Below are 24931 nucleotides of genomic sequence, written 5' to 3'. Positions count from 1 at the left end.
CCATAAAATATCGGCTATTTCTATAGCATCGTATGCTGAATAGATGAACATAAGAAGAGCCATTCCGGATCAGACCAAGAGTCCATCTAGTCCAGCATTCTGTTCACAGAGTTGCCAACCAGCTGTCGACCAGGACATGACTGCAACAGCACCCTCCCACCCATGTTCCCCAGCAACACTTATGCATAGGCATGCTGCCTCTGATTCTGGAGGTAGCATATAGCCATCAGGACTAGTAGCCATTTATTGGGGCAAAAGACTTGGGGGCAAAAGGCTTGGGGGGCAAATGCCAGCTGTATGCTTTATATTGCTTACCTCCAGACAAAAATATGAACTTGTGGATCACTGTCAGTACAGAAGCATGTAATATATGTTCAATGTCTTAGTAATGTTTTGTTTCAATTAGGGCCTTGCTATACCTGTGTGATAATCTGGAGGAGAGGAGGGGAGATCTTGCGTTAGGAATAACACGAGATCTTGCCCTTATTCAGACCGGAGCCGCAACGAGCTCTGGAGGAGAGCCGTCGCGGCCGCCATTTTTTATTTTTAAAGAGGCAGCAGCAGCACAGGAGCCAGGACAGGTAAGTAGGTTTTTTTTTGTTTTGTTTTTTAAAGTCTCCTTCTCCCCTCCCCGGCCTCGTTCTCCTTCCCTCCCGCGATCTCCGATCCCCCGGCCCCATTCTCCTTCCCCGCCCACAATGTCCGATCCCCCAGCCCCATTCTCCTTCCCCCCAACCCCGCGATGTCCAATCCCCTGGCCCCATTCGCCTTCCCCCACCTGTCCCCCCACGATGTCCGATCCCCCACCCACAATTTCCCCGCACTCGGCGGCGGAGGCCAACATAGGCCGATGACATGGCAGCGCCAGCCATCACAGACTGGGGACTCAGCGGCAGAGGCCAACACAGGCCAGCGACATGGGGTGGGTGGGAAATGGAGGCCGGGGACTCAGCGGCGGCGGGAGCACTGTGACCCATCCGTGTCTTTTCCCAGCTACTTGCGCATAAGTGCGGTAGCCAGGAAAAGCGGCGGACCTTCCACACACATGCGGTCCTGGCCTCAGCCCGACCTGAAGCCGGGACCGTGGGAAGAACCGCGCCACAGGCAGTTTTGGTTAGTGCAGTGCCAGGGCGGCTCCAGGATCCCCTGTGCGTCATTTGGACGCACAGGGATGAGCATGGGCATCGCACCGCACTGACCCGTGGTCTAGCAAGGCCCTTATACAGCCCCACCCAAAATCCTTTTTTAAAACTTAGGTTTCAGCAATATTCAATATTCATAATTCAAGAGATATTGTCACTTTTAAAAATCTATATGTTCTTTCTCTTAGAGAGAGAGAGAGAGAGAGAGAGAGAGAGAGATCCATTTAGGAGATATAAACTAGATTAAATGTACCTTATTCTGGACTAATTTAGTTTGCAGTGGAATTAAGAAAGCTTTCCAGATTCATAGCAAACTTTGTTAGAAAGAATGGAAACATCAGAGCAGCTCAGGTCAGGACTCGGGCTCAGTTCAAGCACTCTGGGATGGGGAATCCTCTGTAGGTGGATCCTGGTGGGCTTACATGACAGTGGGAAGAGATAGCAGCAGGACTCTAAGCAGCACCAAACACTATTTTTCATTTCCCACAATGCCCCAGAGAAACCCTTTGTTGGAGCATTGTGGGAAATTAAAAACGAGGCTAAACCCAGCTGCCAGGGCCTGCTTGGACTACTGTGCCGGGGAAAAGGGAGGTGGAGTGCATCTGGCATCTAAAGTGGGTTCTTCTGGAATACTAGAGCCCTAGTAGCTGGCCAAGAATGCCCGATGCTTATGCAAGCCTTGGGTGACACGTATATAGAGTTACAAACTAAGGTATATGTCATGAAAAAAAATCTTTATTAAATATCTGTATATATTCCATATACAGGAATAAATGTATACATTCCATTTTTAATAAACTTTATGTGCTTTGAAGCACTGTCCTACCTGTGCAATTAGCCAGTCTATCAATTTATTAGCCATGACTACAGATTTGTAGGTTCTTAGGTGGTAATCTTTATCTCTGGGGGAGGAAAACATACAAAAAATTCACTCCCAGATATACACATTTGACATTTATTGAGTACCATACATAACACAACACATAATTAATTTAAACAGTTGCTAAACCTGTCCAAAATCATTTCCATTTTTATTAGCTTCTGATAATAAAACATTTCTCTGGTTATAATGGTTAAGTGCATGCCAGTCTTATGATACGAAATTTATTTTAAAAAGAAAATTAACATCTGCTTATTTCCAACAGTTGCCTAAAATCTGCCCATTGAAGTCCTGTTTGAATATTACTTCTCCTCCACCCACTCTCCAATGGGAGAAAATATTGTCTCATATTCTGTTGTAGTGTTTTTATTTTATTTTATTTCAGAACTTTACTCTTAAGATTCTTTCAAGTCTTGAACAGGAAAGAGCAAAATAGTATTAATACTTTCACTTAAGTATTAGAGAAGGAAAGAGCAAAATAGAGGGCTGGGATTATTGACGTACAGGGATATAATGGTATATTATGAGGCATCTGTTTTAGAACAAGTCTATTAGGAAAAATCTTGGTTATTTAAATATGTTTTAGCTGCTTACATTGTTTTAATTTTATGAATTATTTTATTACGTTGTATTTTGCATTTTTATAAATTGTTGTAAACTGCCCAGAGAGCTTTGGCTATGAGGCAGTATAGGAATGAAATAAAGAAAGAAAGAAAGAAAGAAATTATAATATATATTTCATTCTCTGCTCTAGATCTTAATAATCCTTATGGTTAAACTCTGTTGTTATTGCTGCCTCATCATTTCTTGCTCAAAATGTATCCATGTAATAGAGGTTACTAGATGCAGATGTACTGGAGGTGGGTGGGAAAGGGACAGTTAATACTGGAAAAATAATTGGTGTCTATGCTTAAAATGTTTAGACATGAAAACAATTTTCTTTTCTTACTGGGGATGCAGTAATAGGAAACCATTTTACTGTTGAACTCCTAGCAGTTACGTAGGTGTTAAAGATATAGGAGCCCTGTCATAGAAAAATGTGACGAACAACCTACTTGGACCAGCACACATCATCTTCAGAAGAAAGGGAAATTACACTCTTAAAGTTGTGAAAATGTCCAAAACTATTATAAAACAAATGCATTGGCATGCACTGAAAAAAGATACTACATTTAGCAAACAGCTCCTGTTCTTGATTAAATAGTATGATGTAGGGTAGGAATAGGGAATAGAAGGGTATACGTTTTATTGACTGATACTGATTAACTGATATTTAATCAAAAGGAGTTTATAAAATTAGAAGAACATAAGAAGAGCCCTGCTGCGTCAGAACAATGCCCTCTCTTGTCCAGCATTCTGTTCCAATCCGATACCTATGGAAAACCTACATGCAGGTCTATAGTACTCTCCTTGTCATACTCCCCAGCAACTAGTATTCAGAGGCATATCACCTCTGATACCAGAAGAAATGTATATCACCATCATGGCTAGTTAGCCACCAATTGATAAATTGATGAATTTATCAATTCCCTTTTAAAGTTGCCCAATTTAGTGGTCATCACTACTCTTTAAGGTAGTGAATTTCAGTTTAACTGTTTCCTACCATCTAGCTTCATGAATGACACCTTGACACATTTTTGGTGGAAAGGTGGGATATAAATTTCAACAACAACAACAACAACACAGTGACAACCTGGGTTCTAGTATTATAAGAAATGATAATGACTCCCATCTATTTTATCCACATCATGCATAATTTTATCCCCCTTTATCACACTCCCTTTTTTCATCGCTAAAAAGCCCCTCAAAATCTTTCCTTATACGAAAACCACAATCCTATCTCAGATAATGTCTAGTCCAACATCTGTGGTGGAACACACACTGGATCTGTTTTTCTGTTCCATTGTAGAGAAGGCTCATCTATGGGTAGCAGGGCCAGTAACAGCTCTGCTGTCATGGAGAGATCCTTATCTGATCAAGTTTGACCTCTTGGCCACCCCCAGCCCTTGCAGGAATGGAAGACCAAATTTAATGGTCCACCATCGGAAGCTTATGGTTTCCTGCGGTCTCTTGGGAAGTTTCCTGCTGTTTTAGCTGGCAGTCCTACTAAGGTCCTGATCTCTGCTTTTAATGAGAATGTGATCCAGGCCATCAATAAGATTGTTCTCATTTATTTATTTATATTTATTACATTTATATACTGCCCTATAGCCGAAGCCCTCTGAGTGGTTTACAAAGGTTAAAAGGTCTGCTTGCACTTGGAGATGCTCTTACAGCCAGCTGATTTTCACAGCTTGGATGTCATGTTTGCATTGGGACCTACACGTATACACAGTCCTATAAAGGTAGACCTAACCCACATGATATGATCACCACAAAACTGAGATATTCTGATTGTGCAAAATTGGTCTGTGCATTGTTGGACTCTATAGATGTAGGCTGTCTATGCAAATGTTAAATATCCAGCATGCAAAGAGGAGGAGTATCCAAGCCGGTGCATTCGAAGTGTGAGCGTAGCACTAGCTTGAAAGACTAACAGAGCTCAAAAGAAGAAAACCTCTGCGTTTGAAAAAGCTTTGTAATTTGTTAGGCACACATTGCCTCCACTGTTTGTAAAACAACCCCTTCTCGTAGCCCTGCGCTTCCATTTTGAAAGTTCAAGGGCTGCCAGAGAGAATTTGACATTATTCATGCGATACCAGCTATTTTGTTAGGGAAGCATGTTGTCAAGACCAGCTGGGCTAAAAGGCTTGCAGGGTGAGGTGCCCACGTAAGGTAGTAGAGCACCTCCAGGGACAAAGTGGCTTCTCCAGTTTATCCTTTCATTATTCTTGCACTATTTATGAGGTTACCATTGTTGCAGCTCTGTTCTACTGCAACAACTCTACCTCAGTCTTTATCTACAACTCCATTATCAACACACTTATGAATCTTTAGTCCTACATATATGGGTTGCAACTACAGTCTAATCTTTTGAAACAACAAGTCTGAAAACAAAACCTACCTTACCACAGGGGTAAATAGACTGTGTAGACGACAATATAATCTTACACCCTGTTAGAGGTAAATAGGTTTAATGTTAAATTTACATTACTCAGAATCAGATAAAACTAATAAACACTAGTACAAAAACAAATCAGCTCAAAATAATACATATTCAATATATTACCTTAAATTGCAGTAATAAAGTGAAAAGAAGTCAAGCAACACTCATATACAACTTTATATGCTCTAAGGTATTATTTTAAAGGCTAGGAATTCCCACATAGTTGCCACCACCCAAAAATAACTATTGATTAGTTGATGAATCTTTGAATGTAGGCATTTCTCATATTTGTCATTTTGGTATAAAATAGCAAGATTATCTTTCAATTGCTCCCTCTTGCAAATTTCCCCACCCTACTGAGCTACCTACCAAGAATGAGAAAAGGCCCTTCCTGGGCCCAGTGAACTACAGAACAGGTTTCTCAGTCTCCCTTTAAGAGTTTTTTCTTATACACAAGCAGGTTCATTGTGTGTGAGGATGAATGTATTTTTAATGTAGCAATAACAGAAGTACTATATTTTCAGTCAAATGCATGCATCTGAAAGCAGATCTCTGCTTCTGATTGTATTCACCTAAAAATAATATTGTCCAGACATTCACAGCAAATTAAATGAAAAATTAACATTGAGGTGATTCAAAATCTTTAAGAAGCCCAGTAAATATTTCAAATATTGTAATAACCAAATCTTCTGAAAAAGCACATCATTATTCAAAAATATATATTTTTTAAGTACATTATGTTTCAGAAATGGATCATTCAAAATGTACCAACGTGTCTGGAATGTCGGGGGGGATGGGATGTACCATTAAACCTCAGCCTCTGAGCAGCAATCAAAGGGAGGGCCTAAACACTTACTAATGGGCACAGAAGGAGGGAAACCAGGGTTTGTTGTTGACTTATAAATCCTGGCTTGTTTAGACCCAATAAAGTATAATCCTGGGCATGGACATCACACTAAGCTACATCTGCCTGGTTTATTATCCATTTCCATGAAGGATGGTGCAAAGCAGGAGTGGGCAGGCTTTGTGCACTAGCACACAGTTAATTTAGATTGTGGTTTAATAAGGCAGGATTCATGGCTTATCATTATGTTTGAACGCAGCCACTATATCTTCATATGCCTTCAGTTACTTCAACAAATAAATATTATACATTATGCAATGAAAGAACACTAACATACATTTAAACTTAAAAATAGCAAAACACAGATAAACTTACTAGATCCCATAAAAAATAGAAACCTCTTTATTTTTCCTATACAAAATCAAAGTGGAGTTGTGTATTACATGACATGACAATTTATCTTCTAGTCCACAAACTATTCATTGTGGCTCATGTAGTTCTGTAAAGCTCATATAATGTTTGTTAGATATATTATATTTTATCAAATTACTTTTTTGCACATCATGTGTGCAAAATTCAATTTGATTCACATTAATAGGTGCTGACAACAGATAGTAGAATTTAACCAAAGTGAAGTACAACTGCATGGCTTTAACCAGAATTTATAATCTATACTATGACATTAGAAGACTCCTACCTTTGAAATCACATCTTGCATTTCACTTCTTGGATAGTATGTGCCATCATCATAACGAAATCTGTAGAGCATGTGCTCAGGTTTAAATTGGTGCTTGTCGGTAACTAAAGCAAAAGCAAATATAAAGGTTTGCTTCATATAAATAAATTCTATAGCTTTAACACATAAAAGAAATACATGGAACTATGTAAAGAAAATACATGCATGCTAGGACTATGAACTATCCCACTACAGGTATGTATTAAGTGTTTTGCCTTTTTCAATGCTGCACCTTACCAAGGTGACATGTTAGTGAGCTTTCTATTATGTTCTCCATATCTCTTCCTATTCACAATCCAGGAATGTATACTTATACTTATGATTCATCCTAATCATGGAGTTCTTCTGCAGGCCTTCATTATGGCCTAAACCTTACCATCAGGATCTTCCCAGTTCACACTAATGTTCTCAGGGATCTTTGTGCTGGAAAGTCGCTTTATGGAAAGCTGCTAATGAAAGCCCAAAAAACAGCCTTCCTCTTAGCAGCCTTTCTCAGAACTGCTGCTGGAAAAGAGGTCAGGGAATTTTATAAGGTGGGTGTGTGTGCTTATGGGCTTCATCATGAACCTGAAGATATAATTGAGGCCGTGACAAGGCCTTGTTCTTGGTGGACTTTAAAATGAGCTAATTCAGACTTAATCCAAATTAAGTCCAGATTAACCCATTTTAGGATGCATTCTGAATCAAAACAAAGAAATCTTACCCATCATTATATATTGCATTTGTTTAATCCTATCCCTTCTCTCTGGTCACACTTTGACCAATATTAACAAATGAACTTTCTCTCCTTTGTCACAACTTTGCTACTCCTCTACATTTTCACGCATAGCATACTTTAAAGGGACATCCATCAGGTTCAGGTTTCACTTCTATATCCATCTTGGCTCACAGAAGCTATCAGGGTGTGTGTGTGTGTGTGTGTGTGTGTGTGCTGGTTCGCAGAGCCTTTTCAAAGCAGGAAACAGCACATGAGAAAGAGTGAACAAAAGGATGGGGTAGTAACAGCAGGAAAAACAATTATATGCAGCATCTGGAGTTGTTTAAGAGGGAGTGCTGTGAAAAGGAAGAAACAAGCTGCATGTTGATCATCCTTGGTTTGTGGTCCAGATTGATTTATTCATCTGTAATATTGAAATAATTATCTAGTACGAAGCTCTTTGTTGTAGTGATAGGAAGTTGGCATTTCTTATCTTGCATTTCTTATCAGCAATGTATTTTTTTTTAAAAAAAGACAGCTGTGCTTACTAATTAATGGCTTGAAGTTATCTAAGATACCAAACAAGACTTCTAATAGTACATAAAATATACATATTATGCACTCAGTGTGTGTGTGTGTATGTGTATGTGTATGTGTATGTGTATGTGTATGTGTATGTGAGTATGCATTCATTTGATGTGATTATGCCTAGATACAAGTTAAGGAAAACAAGCAAACAATCAAAAATACCACCCACAATCTTCATAATAGTTCTGAGTTTACCCCATTATTAACAAACAATATTTGATGCAGTGTGCAGGTTTAACCCAATAAATAATAATACATTCCTTAAAATATATAATTAAAGCTGGGTGTAGCAAACCTCCAATATAAAATACAACTGTAATGTAAACTTGACTCTGTCTCAAACACACATCCATTCTCCCTTTCTCTGTTCAAAAACAGATGGTTCATTCAACTTTATTTTAAGAATTCTATTCCTGTGGCAAACACAGCTGCCAATAAAAGTAGTATGTCTGACTCAAACTTCTATGTTCTAAAATAATTAAAGAGCTCATAAAATGTTCATTAAATCTCTGTTGGGTCAGCCTAAGATTGAATTGTATGTACAATTTAAAAGAAGTTGCAGCCTTGACATCAAAATCTTTCTTGTGACAAAATGTTTCTATAGAACACATAAACACAGACAGGCATAAGAAAACAGTAATTACTTTCAATATTAAAACACTTTTAGACTATAGCTATGTTACAAAATCAGATTTTTCTCAGTGCTGTTTACTTTAATTAATGTATATCCAAACATTATCCTCTCTTCTTTTTTTACATTAATTGCGTGGTCACAGAGCTACATGAATATGATGTAATCCAATAGGGTTGATTTATTTGAGTTTCTCTGATGAAAAGTTACATTCAATTTAATCAGATGAAGAATGATGGTACATTTTTAAGGTTAGGCGGTTTTAAGGTTAGGCAGTTTTAAGGTTAGGCAGTTTACCAATTATGCAATAACGGAATAATATGTATTATTTGCATTTATATTCCACTTTCCAGACAAGACCATTACCTCTGAAGTGGCTTGTAATAATAAAACAGATAAATTAAAACAACAATTACAATCAAAACATTTAGCACCAGAAATAAATCTAAGCAGCAACATAGAACAAAAATTCTGTCATCTAAAAGCAGTAATTTAAAAAGCAATAGTTACCAGAATTTATAATCTGCAAGGGGAAGGGTCATTCCATTAAGGTAGGTTTTGACTGAATACAGAAAGTGAGATTGACAACCGGGTCTCCCAAAGTAAGGAGTTCTATAGATGATGGTGTCATGATGGAAAATGTCATCATAACACCTCATTATGACACCTCATACCCGCTACACCTCAAATGGCAAAGGTGTCTGCAATGGCCAAGCTTAAAGTACAGGGGGAGTGTATGGGAAGATGCACTCCTTCAGACAGTTGGGACTGAGACTATTTAGGGTAGTGCAGGAGTGACAGGTGGGAAAGTGAACAAATAGCCAACTTAGATATGGGCAATCACTTCTCTCCTCAGCTGTTAGGGGTTTAACATCCCAAACCACCACTTGGAATTATGTCCAGAAATGTTCTTGTAACCTTTGCAACTCTTTGAGTATAGGTGTTTTTTTTCCTACAGGTGCTATTCAGTAGGCTTGCCACAGCATTTTGGAAGAAACATGATTTCTGAACACATTTCAAAGGTATCTCCATGTCAAGTGTATTACCAATAGTCCAGCCTAGGGATTACTAAGGAATTACTAAAAGCAGTACGACAATGGAATCAGTTACCTAGGGAGGTTGTGGGCTCTCCCACACTAGAGGCCTTCAAGAGGCAGCTGGACAAGCATCTGTCAGGGATGCTTCAGGGTGGATTCCTGCATTGAGCAGGGGGTTGGACTCGATGGCCTTGTAGGTCCCTTCCAACTCTGCTATTCTATGATTCTATGAATCGATCATGATAGCAAAATTTCTGTTGTCCAGGAGAGGGTGGAGGTGGTGCCCCAGGTGTATCTGCAAAGAGTTATGCTTGGCCATACATACCACTTGAAAAGCCAACATCAAAGCTGGAACCAGGGACCATCCACAAGCTATGAACCTCATATTTCAGAAGGACCATGACCCCATCAACCACTTCCCTCCCACCAACCTTCGTATCAGCTGACTCACTCACCATAAACTCAGTCCTATCTGTGTTGTACTTCAATTTATTAGCCCTCATCTATCCTATTAGTGGGTTAAATCCAATGAGACCGTTAAGTGGCTGCACTAGTTCCGCTGGCAGCAGGGGGCAGGACTGAAGCAGCTGGAGCAAGCGCCAAAATGAGTGGAAGCGCTAATTTCTCCTCGTTTTGGAGCTTGCCCCCAGAAGGACTACATCATGTCTACTAGTGGCAGAGCCAGCTGCACACACACTGCTGGTGGCGGGCCTGGAGCGCCTGCACAAAGTTCTGATTGGATCCAGCCATTGGTTCAGGGAATCCCTCATGTCACTGTTATCAGCACATTTGATGACACTGAACTCCAGAATCTCTTCCAGCTGCTTCATGTAGTTATGCGAAAAGGAGGACAAGATAGAATCTTGTTCAAAAGCCTCCAGCTCTCTACCTGCTCCGGTGATCTAGAAGAACAGTATGGTCAATGGTATTGAATGGCACTAAGAAGTACAATGAGTGAACAGGAAAGACCAAGGCTGTTTCATTCTAAACCCCATGCTGAAGCCAAATAGAAGAAAACAATTACCTAAACTTATTTCTAAGAGATCCTGGAGATGATCTATCACCATGAGCTCTATAATCTTACCTCAGTATAGCAGATTTAAGACTGACCAAAAATTCTCCTAAGATTCAGGGTACGCTTTTTAAAAAAGAGTTTCCACCATGCGCTAGGGCCTATTCTCTCCATTAAAGAGGTAATATCTTTAGCCCAGATGGAATTAGCTGGTACCTCCAAACAAGCTGAAGGTAATCATGTAGGATAGGGGTCTAGAACACACATGGTAGACTGCATTGCTCCACTGACTTTATCCACACCCTTGAGCTGCAAGAACTGGAACTCATATAAACAGTTATAACAACACAAGGCCATGGAAACGTGCAGATGCACCTGCAAACAAATGTTGAACTAAAAACTTAAATATTTGAACATTATTGTGGCGGGGGAACACACACACACACACACACACACACACACACACACACATTTACCATGGTGGATAATGCCATTCTCTAGCAAAGCTTGACCAAGATGAACACCTTCTTCAGGTCTGTGAATCTCTCCCGTTTCCAGCAACCAGGATACAAACTCACTAAAAAGCAATTAAAACAAGAATTACTTTAACATATTTTGAAAATAAAATTATAGAAACTTGTGGAAGAAATAAAAGCAAATTTGCTGTGGAAACAAAGGAGCCTGTTTTGGGTTTTGGCAGTGCAACCCTATACATGTCTGAATAGAAATAAGCACTATTGAGTTCAATGCAACTTACTGTTAGGTTAAGTGTATATAGGATTACAGCATAAATTTGTCTTTTGAAAATGTGTAATACATACAAAAGCATAAATCTTCTTTATTAAAAAAAATGATGTGACAGGTACAGAGAAGGTTAGAGAAATCTGGCATAATGGACCTCATCATAACCACAATCCAGCAGAGAGGTAGGTGTGGTTTAGCTCCACTGATTTCAAATGGACTTAGAGTAGATGAAAAATAATGGAACTGATTCAAATCTTGCTTACTTGGCAAGGTGCATTGTAAAACAGGAAATAAGTTCATGTCCTCTGGGGTGGAGAATCAGTTCATATTGTGCCTAAATCTCTAAGAGCAAGTTTAGTAAATGGTGTCTGAGTTAGATAAGAACAGCGCAGAAGCTACTGAGTTAAAATTTAGTTCACAGAGCATCTAGCAGCTGCTTTTTCTTGTACAATGCATTGACAGTCAAGAAATGTGTAAGGAAATTTGCTGAGATACAGTGGCAAAAAAAGTTTTTGAATCCCTTAGGATTGTCACATATTTCCAATTTAAAGAGTTATTAGATCTTAATCTAACCCTATAATCCTAGATAAAGAACAATAGATACCCAGATTAAACAAATGGAGGGGTCGTCCCTGCCTGCTCCCAGGATTCCCTGTGTGTCATTTGGATGCACAGGGATGATCCCAGGACAATCCCGGGACACAGGCCTGGTCTGGTCATGGCCATAATGTCTTTTCAACATTTATTTAGCTAGAACTCATTCAACATTCAATATCCATGTGTGAAAAAGTATGTGAATCTTTTGACTCAGTACCTGGTGCCACCCACTTGAGTAGCAATAACTATAAGTAAATGTTTCCTGTAACTGTTGGGCAGTCTCTCACATCAGTTTTGAGGAATTTTGGCCCATTCTTCCTTACAGAAATGCTTCAACTCCATGACATTTGAGGGCTTCCTTGTACGAACAGCTTCAGGTCCTGCCACAACATTCCAGATTTTGTTTAGGCCATTTCGGGCTTTGCTAGACGACAGGTTAGCCCAGTGTGAGCCCCTGGCTCATGCCTGTGCGTCCAGATGACGCACAGGGGATCCTGGGCTCAGGCAGGGGTCAACCCTCCCTTGGCCTGGGATAACTGGCACCGTTTTTGGCCAGATATTTCCTGCGGGCTGAGCCCGAGACCACAGGCATGTAGACTGTTCCGCCACTTTTCCTGGCTACCGCAATTACTCACAAGTAGCCAGGAAAAGCAGCAGACAAGGTGCAGCACTCCTCAGGAGTGCTGCAGACATCAGTTCAGGGTGGGGAGATCGGAGGGACATCGGAGCCAGAGAGGGGGGGACATTGGAGCCAGGGCGGGGGGGAATCGTGGGGGGATCACAGCAGGGGGGAATCAGAGACAGGAGGAGATGGGGGGAAACAGAGCCATAGGGAGAGGGGGGACATTGAAGCCAGAGCGAGGGGACACCGGAGCCAGAGCGAAGGGGGAAATTACGGGGGGGAATCACGGCGGGGGGGAATCGGAGCCAGGAGAAGAGAGGGGAACAGAGCCAGAGGGGTGAAATCGGAGCCAGGGGGGAGCAGGGAACCCTTTTTTTTAAAAAAAAAACACCTTACCTTTATCGTTGGTCCGCTCCTGCACACATGGCCCTTTAAAACTAAAAAAAATGGCGGATGTGACGGGTCCTTCCTGCAGCCTGTCACGTCTTACGTGTAGACAAGGGTGACGGCCCACACTACTTGTAGCACGGGCTCGCCCCACCTCCTGCACGGATTCCAAGGTACGTCTAGCAAAGCCCTTCTTCCTCAGCCATTCTTTTCTAGATTTATTTGTATGTTTAGGATCACTGTCTTGTTGCATGATCCATTTCAGTTCAGCTTCAACTCATGGACGGATGGCCTGACATTCTCCTCTAGAATCTTCCAGCACACTGCAGAACTCATAATTGTGTCAAAGATGGCAAGTTGTCTAGGCCTAGAAGCAGCAAAGCAGGTCCAAATGATCACATTCCCACTACCATGCTTGACAGCTGGGATGAGGTTCAAACTCAGTGTTTGTTTTTCACCAAACATAACATTTTGCATTGCAGCCAAAAAGTTCTACTTTGACTCGTCTGTCCAGAGAACATTGTTCCAAAAGTCTTGAGGATCATCAATGCGATCTTTTAGTGAACTTCAGATGGGCAGCAATGTTCCTTTTACAGAGCAACGGCTTCCTCCGGGCTATCCTCCCATAAACACTTAAAGACTTGTTCAGTCTTTTTCTGATCGTTGAGTCATGAACACTCACATTAGCCAAGGAGAAAGTGGCCTACAGATCCTTGGATGTTACTCTGAGATTCCTTCTGACTTCCTGGATGATACACCAGTTGTTCTTGGAGGTATTTTGGTAGGAGACCAGTCCTGGATTAGAGTGACTGTATTCTTGAACCATCTCCATTTGTAGACTGACAGTGGATTGGTTGAGCCCCAAATCTTTAGAAATGGTTTTGTAACCCTTTCTAGACTGATGAGCAGAAATTTTCTGAGGTCTTCAGAGGTGTCTTTTGATTATAGCATGATGTATACACAACTGAATGGTGCATACCAAACCCACAAAGTTTCTAATCCTTTTGCAGTGCGCACTGCGGAGCCTCCCAAACACACCCCTGTAGATCTACCTAATTACTTAAACACCTGATTATTCCCTTTAATTGAGCTGATGTTTACTTACTTTGCACATACCCTGACTCTTAAGTACTCATTGTTTGCCTAATTTATACATTGTTTTGTTTCACAGATACATAATTGGTTAATATAAACCCTATTAGATATTCAGAGAAGAACTGGGTTTGATTCACAAAGGCTATCATGATAAAATTACGGAATTTCCATCATTCTCATTAGGGTTCACAAACTTTTTCTCACCACTGTATATGCATAGAAGTCAAAAGGTATATTACAAATTTAAATGTGGAAGAAATTGTGAAAATAACAACTGTGTGGAACAATTGTAATAAGTATCAATTGTGTTCTGCGTTTTCCTTCTCAATTTCTATGAGCCACTCCTCAAAATAGGTTATACTAAAGTCAGAACAGTTGGAATCAGACTGTTTAAAAATGATTAGATATTACCCATAAGTTCTCCAACCCATTTCAGCAACCTCTCAAAGTAGCCAGCATCCTGTGGTAACTATTATTTACTGGGTAAACCTGCAATCCTATACACACTTATCTGGCAGTAAGCCCACTGAAAATGGTAGACTTACTTCTGAACACACATGGATGGGACTGAACTATAAATGTATCTTGGGAGAGGGAAAGGCAAACCTTGTGGGGGAATACAGATGTTGCAGCCCATTTATTCTGGATAAGCAGACAAATACAAGGAATATTTAAAAAATGAGTAAAAAATGCAAAGAAAGACATGATGTTCAGAGAGTGTCTACAGCTTAAAAAGTGATTTAGGCTATACTTCTATACATGCCTACCTGGGAGTAAGTCTCATTTAACTCAATGGAACTTACTTCTGAGTAGACTGTTAATTTAGGGCATATCTATACCATAGGGTGTAGAGGGAGGGAGGGGGAAGATCGCGGACTTACCACCTTCCACGATCCTCCCTTGGTGTCTTGACAGCCATGCGACGTCCCAGAAGGATGTCATGGCTGCCATATTATTATTTTTCTGAAGAGGGAGAAGGAGCACAGTTGCACTCCTCCTCAAAAAAGTTTTTAAAAAACGCACCAAAAAAAACTAACCCTCGGTTGGGTTTAACGGGTTCAAGTTAAAGGAAGCCAGATTCCAGCTGGACATCAGGAAAAACTTCCTGACTGTTAGAGCAGTACAACAATGGAATCAGTTACCTAGGGAGGTTGTGGGCTCTCCCACACTAGAGGCATTCAAGAGGCAGCTGGACAAGCATCTGTCAGGGATGCTTTAGGGTGGATTCCTGCATTGAGCAGGGGGTTGGACTCGATGGCCTTGTAGGCCCCTTCCAACTCTGCTATTCTATGATTCTATGATTCCCCACGAGCAAGGACTGCTCCAGTAAAGCGCCGTGCCCATTTTATGGTCCCTGCTACATGCAGGGATGACGGGAGGACCCTGGAGCAGCGGCCACATGGCCCGCACTCCAGATTTTCTGTGGTTCCCTAAATCCCAGGGAAAGTCCTTGGTCATCCTGGGTTGCCCCTGGGATCCCCTGTGTATCACTTGGACACACAGGGATGATCCAAGGACTACCCCAGGATATAGGGCTGGTGTAGACATGCCCAGAGTCTCTTTTAATTCAGTGGGACTTACTTCTGAGTAGATAGTAGAATTGCACTATTAATTTAGTATTTTGTAGTTTGAGAAAACAAAATCTGTAAGGCCAGTGAGATATAACTAAGGTTACCTGCAATTCTTTTTCCTTAAGTCTTGTTGAACTTCTTTGTTAAATTGGTAAAGGAAGAAAATATGAAGCCCGCAATGTTGTCATAGCTACTGGGACGTTGTGCCTGCTGAAGAATGTCTAAATATTTCTGTTGTGTTTGAAGACAAACAGATCTGTTTTCAGATCCCTATAACATGAGGTTAAAAGTATTCTTGTTATGTGACCACTTGTTTAGTTCTTGACTTCCTGGGGTAGCTTCAAACCTTTTCATGATGACACCCATCATGAAAACCATCCTATTGGTCATTGGTGTTTGCCTGGTGGCTGGATATTTGCCCTGCCACCAACTTTAGAAGGTGCTATGTCATCTTGATAAGAATGCTAAAGTTTTCTGCAATCATGAGAGGATAGAGATAGAAATCTGTCTGGATCTGGTCCTCAAATGTGAAGGCTACGGACCTTCCTTTTTTAGAGAGCATTTTTATTCTGGATCAGGCTTTAGGCTACCTGGTTTCAACTTTTGAAACCAACAAAATATGTGCACAACCAAATCTAGAAGCACCACCCACATGTATAATTTAGGTAGGTTGAAGAGGAGTCTTATTCCAATTGATCAGGAAACCATGCCAAGTAAACCAGTTAGAATGACAAATAAAAGCTTCCAGTGAGGTAAAATCCAAAGCACAAACATATACCTTCCAAGAAAGCATTTTGGGAAAGTGGTTAATTTTCTCTTCCGGTCTTTGATTAGGTTTCCTTGTCTGCACATCATTTTGTAAAGTTTCTCTCCTTGTTCAGAGATCATCACCCAAGTATCTTGCTCCACACCTAGTTTTAGCCCTAGGAAAATAAACCAAAATTCAGTCGTTTTGAACCATTTCTAAGTATTGGCATTTATACTTTCATTGGATTTCCCCCCACCCCTATATTTCAGGCTTGGACATCTTAGATGTAAGATACAGGACATATTTAAAGGTCTTAACAGAATGGTAACATTACTAAGGAAAAACAGTGAATTATTTCAAATAAAATAATGTATGCATCATCTTCCTATAGACTAAAAATATAAACAACATATACTAAAAAGTACCATGTTCAATTCCTTGTATCTCCAGTTATAAGGATCTTGGGTAGCAATTCTGGAAAGATCTCTGCTAAATGTATAGTGACTACAGGGTCTTTTCAGACATTACCATTCAATACAGATCTCACCTCAAGAGTAATTCCAAAAGACTGAGTGGTCTGAGTTTCAGTCTACCTGTGGAGTTGTCAGGGAAACCAGGACACAGCTGTAATACCAGGTTGACCAAATTAGATAATGAGGACAGGGCCTAAGTGTAGGCAGCACAATATGCACAAAAGGTAATATTTGTGTCTGTTTACACAAGAACGGCTTCTGTCCATTAGAGCCTAACAACTGTATTTCCTGAGAGGTCCAACTAAAGACAGACAAAAGTTAATCTATACAGCCACAAAACTATGCCTCTACTAATACTCTTTGCCCTAAGGCACACACAAGCCTAAGGCACACACAGTTAATGTTCCACAGTTGGATCAGACTGTAGGAAATGAGTAACAATCTTTGGAAAAAAAGTGCTTTGAACCTGCAGGCTAAAATTCTTCTTGGATAAATTTCTCTGCATTTATGAACTCCTTCGCATTATGAATACTAATTAAAAGGTTATGCCCCATCAAACATGAGGCTACTCATCGGCAGTAATGGGTGAACATCTCTCAGCTCAGTTCAGAATACAACTCAGATAACATGAGCTATTTTCCAGAATCCAGTTCCAAACTTTGGAAATCCTGCTGCATGCTCAATGGCATCATCACACATGGAAACAGCCCAAATATCTCATCTAAGCCCCCCACCTATGAGCTGAGCAATGCTCTACTACCCTTCCCTTCATCCAGAACTTATTTGTTGGTAGTAGCAGCAGCATGAACAACCAGACTTCTATGCTCCCAGTGCATAGGTTAGTGAAAAGGCAGCACTCCAGGCTCCAAGGACCATGGGGTAATATATAGACCTGGCTGCACAATATGACAGCCCACCATGGCTTCTCATGTTGTGTGAACCCAGACAGCAGGGGTTAGACAACTATCAAACAACTCTAAAACAAGCCATGGGTTATTTTAGTGTCTAACCTTCATACAATCCCTGCCACCTGGGTTCCCATGACACAACAACTCATGGCAAACCAGGGGCCTGGCACAAAATGACAGCCCTCCACAGGTAAATTAAAACATGGTAGGCTGTCACGTAATGCAAACCAGGTCATTGTGTTGGATCTGAACTGAGCCAGTAGACCCAGTGAAATAAATGGTATGTAACATAAGAGTAACTTAACTCCCACTGATTTTAATGGGTCTACTCTAAGTATGTTTAAGTCTGAAGTTTGTTTGTTTGTTTACAAAATTTATACATTAGCCAATAATGAAAGTTTCTAGGTGCATGGAAACTACATGTCCCTGGAATTTTTGTACAGGAATGCTGCAGAGTATACTCACAACAGCTCAAAGAAAACTGGGACATTTACACCATTTCGCAAGGGAGGAGAGATGGTTGCGGATCCACAATCGCCGCTCATGGGGCACATGCAAGGGAAGTTTCCCACAAGTAAAAGAGAGCCGTTGCGGGAGAAAGTGTGCCCCGTGATGGTGGTTCCTAATGTGTATTAGCAGAAGTGGGTGGGGCAAGGATTTTTTTTTAATAACTCAGAGATGTGCACCACCACAGATACACAGCAACACAAGGGGGGATAGATACTGTGTCGAAAATGCACTCCTGCGCAGAGATATATTTCTTTTTTTTCTTTTTTTTAAAAACCATTCGGTGACAAAACACATCCCCTCACACCGGGTTGGCTGTTCTCTGAGCCAGGAGCTTATGCTGAACAGCAACCGCTTTGCAAAGGGGGGTCACAAAAGCCACGAACTACTTCGTGATTGTAGCAAGAGAGCCGAAAAAACAAACAACAAAACCAGTCAGCAATATTCCTGAATAACTGAGGGGTGAACCTGAGAACACAGTGGGATCAGATGTGTGTCATGTGGCCCGGTAGGAACAACCAATATTATCCTGGAATAAATGGCTGGTGTAGACTAAGGGCTCAGCTACACCAAGCCAGATATTCCACTATGAAAGCAGTATATAAGCCACACTACTGCTTTATAGTGGTATTGAAGTGCACTGACCACTATTGGGGCCCTTTGACACATACCATATACCGCTGTTATACCGCTATATCCTGCTTGGTGTGGCTCCTGGCTTTTATATACTGCTTTCATAGTGGAATATCTGGCTGGTGTAGATGAGGCCTTAGGGCTTATCTACACCAGCAGGATATTCCACTATGAAAGTGGTGTGAAAGCGGTATATAAAAGGCAGGAGCCACACTACTGCTTTATAGTGGTACTGAAGTGCACTGACAAGTGTTGGGGCCCATGTCACATCTACATCAAGCAGGATATAACACTATGAAAGCAGTATGAAAGCGGTATATGGAATATGTCAGTGGGCCCCAACAGTTGTCAGTGCACTTCAATACCGCTATAAAGCAGTACTGTGGCTCCTGCCTTTTACATACCGCTTCCATAGTGCAATATCCTGCTTGGTGTAGATGAGCCCATGGCCATAATTTCCAGGTGCCAATGTTCCTACTGACTACTCAGGCACCCTGGAATATATGTTCATGGACTCCATGCATGCCAGATACTTGGCTTATACTCTGAGTGACAGAAGAACTTTCTGATGAAATAATACTTGATTCTTAATGCTCCTGCGCATTATGAACTGAAGAAATCCATACAAACCTTGATAACATTACAATATGGGACAATACTCACAATGCTTAAAAATCTAAGGGATAAGTGAGGGAATAAACGTGTCTTCTAATCTTCCTCCACTCTTTTTTTTAAGCAACTACATACTTTGGCTATACTTTTAAGAACATAAGCTCTCCATTTCAGAAAATCAACTCAGTTTCCTCTTTAGTTATAGTTGTGCAAGTCTGTATCCATGAAATTGAGCATAAATCTAGTCAATGCCATCTTATAAAGCAAACAAAAAAGTTTAAAGCTTATTTTTATTCATGGTGAATGGAATGCTGTTTACAGCTACTTTTAGTGAAGGTATTTGAATTTTGCGAACTGTTTTGTTCATGAATCATCTGTTATTCTGCTTGTAATTAAGTCAATGCATCGTGCTTTTTAAAAGATGTGTTTACACAGATGTTTTTTTAGATGGGAGAAGATAGTAGAAATATATAGGCTGTCAAAATAAAATTGCTTGACAAATGTTTCAAAAGTTTCTATTTGATAATTGATGCGACAGATAATCTTACTTTTCCTCCTACTTTGTTTACCTCAAAGCCTCTGGCTATACTTTTCCACTTGGGACCCTTCTATGCAATTGCTTCCTTGTGCATCAGAAGTACTCTGCTTACACAAACCTAATGGGAGATCCCAAACACATTTCCTCAGTCTGGCCCCCAGCAGCACTTGTAAAATGGGCCCTTATTCCACACACATACTACAATCCCATCTATACCTACAATCTCATGAAATATGAAAGGATTTTTTTTATTTTAATTCTGAAGTTACATTTTCCACGTTTCTAAAATTATGCCAAAGTAGGAAGGCTATGCAGCTTAGGCTAAAGAAAACAAGAGTCAAGAAAATTCCACAATTTTTACCTTTCCTTCTTTCCCTTTCTTTTAGAATAGCTTCCAGCCATTCCTGTTTTTCTTCAGGTGTTTTGGCCATACACACAAACCATTTGTTCTTTGCTGTGTTGTGTATCTTCCAACCATTAAGAACAATGTGGCCACTGCTGTGATAATCAGCTGGAGAAGGATAAAAGAAAGGAAATATTTAAAGATGTGAATGAATGTTTGGTGAGCATAAACACTCTGGGCCAGTCAAAGTAATCTCTGATTATGCCCTAAGATAAACAGAAGAATTACAAGCAATGAAAAAATGTGCTCCAGCCTTACTTTAAAAACAAAACAAAATGCTTTACAGATAATAAATGGCAAAATACCTATATGAGATTTCTTCTGGGTTTTAAGGAGGCTTTTAAACGTCTTCTCTTTTGAAAAACAGCTGATTTCATTTCTGAATTTGGCAGCCCAGTCCGTCCCACTTGTAAGCTTGACCCTTTCCCATCTTGGCTAATATGATTTAGCAGAGGTTGATTGATTGGGTCGGTCTACGGGGTGGTAAACACCTCACTCTGTCAGGGGGTGGTGCCTGCTGCTTTGAAAGAGGCTGTACTGCACCCTCTCCTGAAGAGGCCCTCCCTGGACCCAGAGGTATGTGAGAACCTATCACTAATATCCCCATTTTGGGCAAGGTGCATGTGGTAGCTGGGCAGCTTCAGACGTTCTTGAAAGAAACGGATTATCTGGACGCATTTCAGTCTGGTTTCAGGCCAGGGCATGGCACTGAAACAGCCTTGGTTGCTCTGACCAACGACCTATTCCAGGTGAAAGACAGGGGGAGTGCTACCCTGTTGATCTTCCTGGATCTCTCGGCGGCTTTGGATACCACTGATCATGGTATCTTACTGGATCGGCTCTGCGAGATGGGAATAGGAGGCACTGTGCTACAGTGCTTCCGCTCCTACTTGCAGGGCTGATTCCAGAGAGTGGTATTGTGGGGTTCCTGTTCCATCCCATGGCTCTATTCCATCCCCCAAGCTATTCAACATGTTTATGAAGCTGCTGAGAGAGGTCATTAGAAGCTTTGGGGTTGGGTGCCATCAGTACGCTGATGATACTCAGCTCTATTTCTCCTTGTCATTGGAGTCAGCTGGGCTGGTGAAAGAGCTGGACCAGCGACTGGAGGCTGTAATGGGCTGGATGAGGGCTAATAAACTGAAGCTGAATCCTGATAAGACGGAAGCTCTGTTGGTTGGTGGTTCCCGAGTCCAGGAATTGGGAAACCAACCTGTTCTGGATGGGGTTGCACTCCCTCTGAAGGAGCAGGTGCATAGCTTGAGAGTACTCTTAGATCCACCCTTGTCACTGGAGGCCCAGGTGGACTCCGTGGAACGGAGTAATTGGGACCAGATTTGGCTGATCCACCGCTAAGGTCTTTCCTGGACAGGGATAACCTAGCCATAGTAATACATGCACTGGTAACTTCCTGATTAGACTACTGCAATGCACTCTACATGGGGCTGCCCTTGAAGATGACTCAGAAGTTGCAACTAGTGCAAAATGCAGCAGCTGGACTTCTGACTGGGACTTCTCATACAGAAGATATAACACCAGTCTTAAAGGAATTGCAATGGCTGACAATACGTTTCCAGTCGGAATTCAAGGTGTAGGTAATGAAGTCTAAAGCCCTCAATGGCTTGGGACTTCGATACTTGAGGGAGCGCCTCTCCCTATATCTGCCTGCCTGCGATTTGTTGGAGGAGCCCTTCTCTGTGCCCCACCAACACAAGATATATGCGATGGTGGGACATGGGACAGGGCTTTCTCTGTTGTGCCACCCCAGCTGTGGAATGCCCTCCCACTGGAGGCCCGGCTGGCGTTGGCACTGGCTTCATTTCGGCACCAGGTTAAGACATGGCTTTTTAACAAAGCCTTTGATGTCTAAATCCATCAGCCTGCACACTGTCTTGTTTTAATTGGATTTTTACTGTTTTAAAATTTCATATTGGTTTTAATATATTAATGGTTTAATTTGTTTTAGAATTGTATATTTATTGTTCTGTTTTAAATGTATGATTTTGTCCATACGCTGCCCTGAGATCATTGTGATATAGGGTAGGATATAAATGTTTTTAATTTTTTTTTTAAATAAAATGTATTTCAGCAACTCATGCAACAGTCAAATCACAACCGGAGGATACCAAAAGGCTATCCAAACCAATCAGTTAATTTCAGACAGGATCATCCATCCACCAAGAGATAACACAATCAAAACCCAAGTGTGCCCCAAGCAAATAACCAATGCTTACACAACAATGGCAGCTTCCATTACAGCAGCTAAAGCAATCTTGTACTTTGAGACAAAAAGATGCAGCTCTGCTACACTTGCGTTTCAAAAAAAAAAAAAAATCCTTAACAGTTATGAGCTCTAAGGTAGATAAAATTCCCACTGGATGCGTAATGAGTGGCAGTTGCTAGCCCTGTACCAACACCAACATGTTTTGCCACCACCAGAGTCCTTGTTCCACATTGCCTTGGCACAGAAGCTCATAGAATCAGGGTCTGATAAAGACAGCTGGTCTTTGTTTAAATAGAGAAGATCAACTTTTATTCTTCTAATATTTGATCTTCTTTTTCCTTTCTGCTAGCTAGTGCCAAATAATTACATGAATGTTTGTCATATACAAAAATTGGTTGTGGACAACCAATTGAAAGACCTGATTCACGTAATACAACAATCCGCTTCTTTTCCTGGGTGTCCAATCACCTCTTTTCTTTGGTGCCATTGCTCTATTTATGACGTACGTACGTACCCTTTTAATTTGAGAAATACTTCAAATCTTCACACAATCTCCGATTGTGCTTCAGTTACAGAACAAACAGCAAAACTGACTTTCCCCAACTTGAAACATGATGTTTCGCAGCTACTGCCATGTGATTGGTCCCCAGAACAAGGACTGTGATTGGCCAGTAGGGTTTGCAATTCCAATCCGCTTCGTCACTCAATCACTCCTGTTTAGCATAACTTTTTTTGTATTGCAGATATTTGCATTCTGTGTTTTGCATTGAATTCAGCATTAAATTCTCTTTCAATTGATATATAAACATTTGAATTTCGTGAAACAGAACATTTTCTATAAGCATGCAAAGTTGCAAAGCATGAAAATTTCAGAAAGTGTCCACAATTTTGGCCACCACTGTAATTTATTGCAAAGATGTAGGTTACAAAACCAGCCAAATGTTTGTTGTTGTTTTTTAAAGAGATTTATATTTATATTTAAATAAATTATCTGATTGGTGCAGAGGCACATACCTGTACCATCATCTACATTCTCCACTTCCATCACCTCAGTGTTTATTCTGCCCCGGAAGAGATAACGATGACCTTCTGTAGATGCTTTGCTGTTCTTCAATCGTCTTATGGGGTGGGCATAAAAGCATTGTCCAAACATCAACATTACTGTTTATACTGCGTGATCAAGTTTGTTTGCATGTAACACTAACCATTTACAAGCACTACCACTGCAGGCAGGATGGCTCAACAAACCACGGGCATTAGTGTGATATGCAAACCAAGAACTCTGGCTTTTTTTCTCCCTCAAAAAGCCATAAAAATAATCCAAGAACAAACCATGCGTTCTTTCTCTGGCTTGTCAGGGGAGAGGTTTGCATGTCACACAAAACAAACTATGGACGGAAACTCTGATTTGTTGAGCTACTTTCACTGGCGGTGGGAGTGATTGGGGAACATGTACCAGTGCACTGTTTGTAAATAGTTGTAAACTGTAAGCCAGAGTACCGCAGAACCTTGGCTTACTGTGACATCCAAACTGGGCCTGTTAATCATCATTAGCAATTAATTGTATTACAGATGCAAGAAATCTCATTAAAAATTATTACTGTATTGACTGCTTATTTTATTACATATGCTCCAATAGATAAATTAACTTTATTATGAAATTAAGTTTTAAATGATAGAGAGAAAGATGCCCTGCCAATCTTTAAACTTTTATTCTAAATCTTTTGTATAGTTTACTTTGCATTGGATGAAGTCTGATATTTTTAAAAACAAATGCTTAGCATTATAGTAGTCAAACCGGAGTATTGGAACTATTTTAACATTAAAATCCACATCATTTTGTTTTTGAAGGTCAGCTTTCAAAGTATAAACTAATAAAATGTATCTTACCTATGCTTTCTTTTGCAATAGACCAAAAGATTGTCAAAAAGAAAGAACACCCGTTCCTGTATATTTCCTGCAGAGATTTTCAGCAAAACTCCATACATCAGCATTTCTGTGCATGTGTCTGTGATGTTAGATCCCTAACAAAAAAAAAACCACATAGAACAAACAATGGATTGGACCCTGAAGGCTTTTAGATATTAGCAAAACCCAAGACATATGCAGTTTTTCCACATAATTTCTGCAGTTTTAATTAACCAAGAAAACAAAATATCACATTTTATTGCAGATATGTGTATAGGCTTTATCTGCTCCCATAACTTGGTTCAAGAATTATTTTTTCCTCTAAATCAAATGATTGACTTTGGACTA

At 40.6% G+C, this 24931-nt stretch overlaps 1 protein-coding gene across 1 annotated transcript in view; it reads right to left on the bottom strand.

Moving 5' to 3' along the window:
• Positions 1 to 24931, bottom strand: part of PREX2 (phosphatidylinositol-3,4,5-trisphosphate dependent Rac exchange factor 2) — a 149210-nt gene that overhangs the window by 79013 nt on the left and 45266 nt on the right. Inside the window, exons 7-14 of the mRNA XM_063130819.1 lie at positions 24566 to 24699; positions 23690 to 23793; positions 20410 to 20559; positions 16408 to 16552; positions 11090 to 11190; positions 6610 to 6713; positions 5027 to 5076; positions 1969 to 2044 (exon numbers count right to left, since the gene is read on the bottom strand). Coding sequence (XP_062986889.1) covers positions 1969 to 2044; positions 5027 to 5076; positions 6610 to 6713; positions 11090 to 11190; positions 16408 to 16552; positions 20410 to 20559; positions 23690 to 23793; positions 24566 to 24699 — 864 coding nt within the window. The remainder of the gene's footprint in view (positions 1 to 1968; positions 2045 to 5026; positions 5077 to 6609; positions 6714 to 11089; positions 11191 to 16407; positions 16553 to 20409; positions 20560 to 23689; positions 23794 to 24565; positions 24700 to 24931) is intronic.

This window comes from Elgaria multicarinata, chromosome 7 (genome assembly GCF_023053635.1).
Source record: "Elgaria multicarinata webbii isolate HBS135686 ecotype San Diego chromosome 7, rElgMul1.1.pri, whole genome shotgun sequence".
Classification (NCBI taxonomy): Eukaryota; Metazoa; Chordata; class Lepidosauria; order Squamata; family Anguidae; genus Elgaria; species Elgaria multicarinata.
The sequence above is the reverse complement of the archived record's forward strand: the minus strand, read 5'-3'. Positions and strand labels throughout refer to the sequence as shown.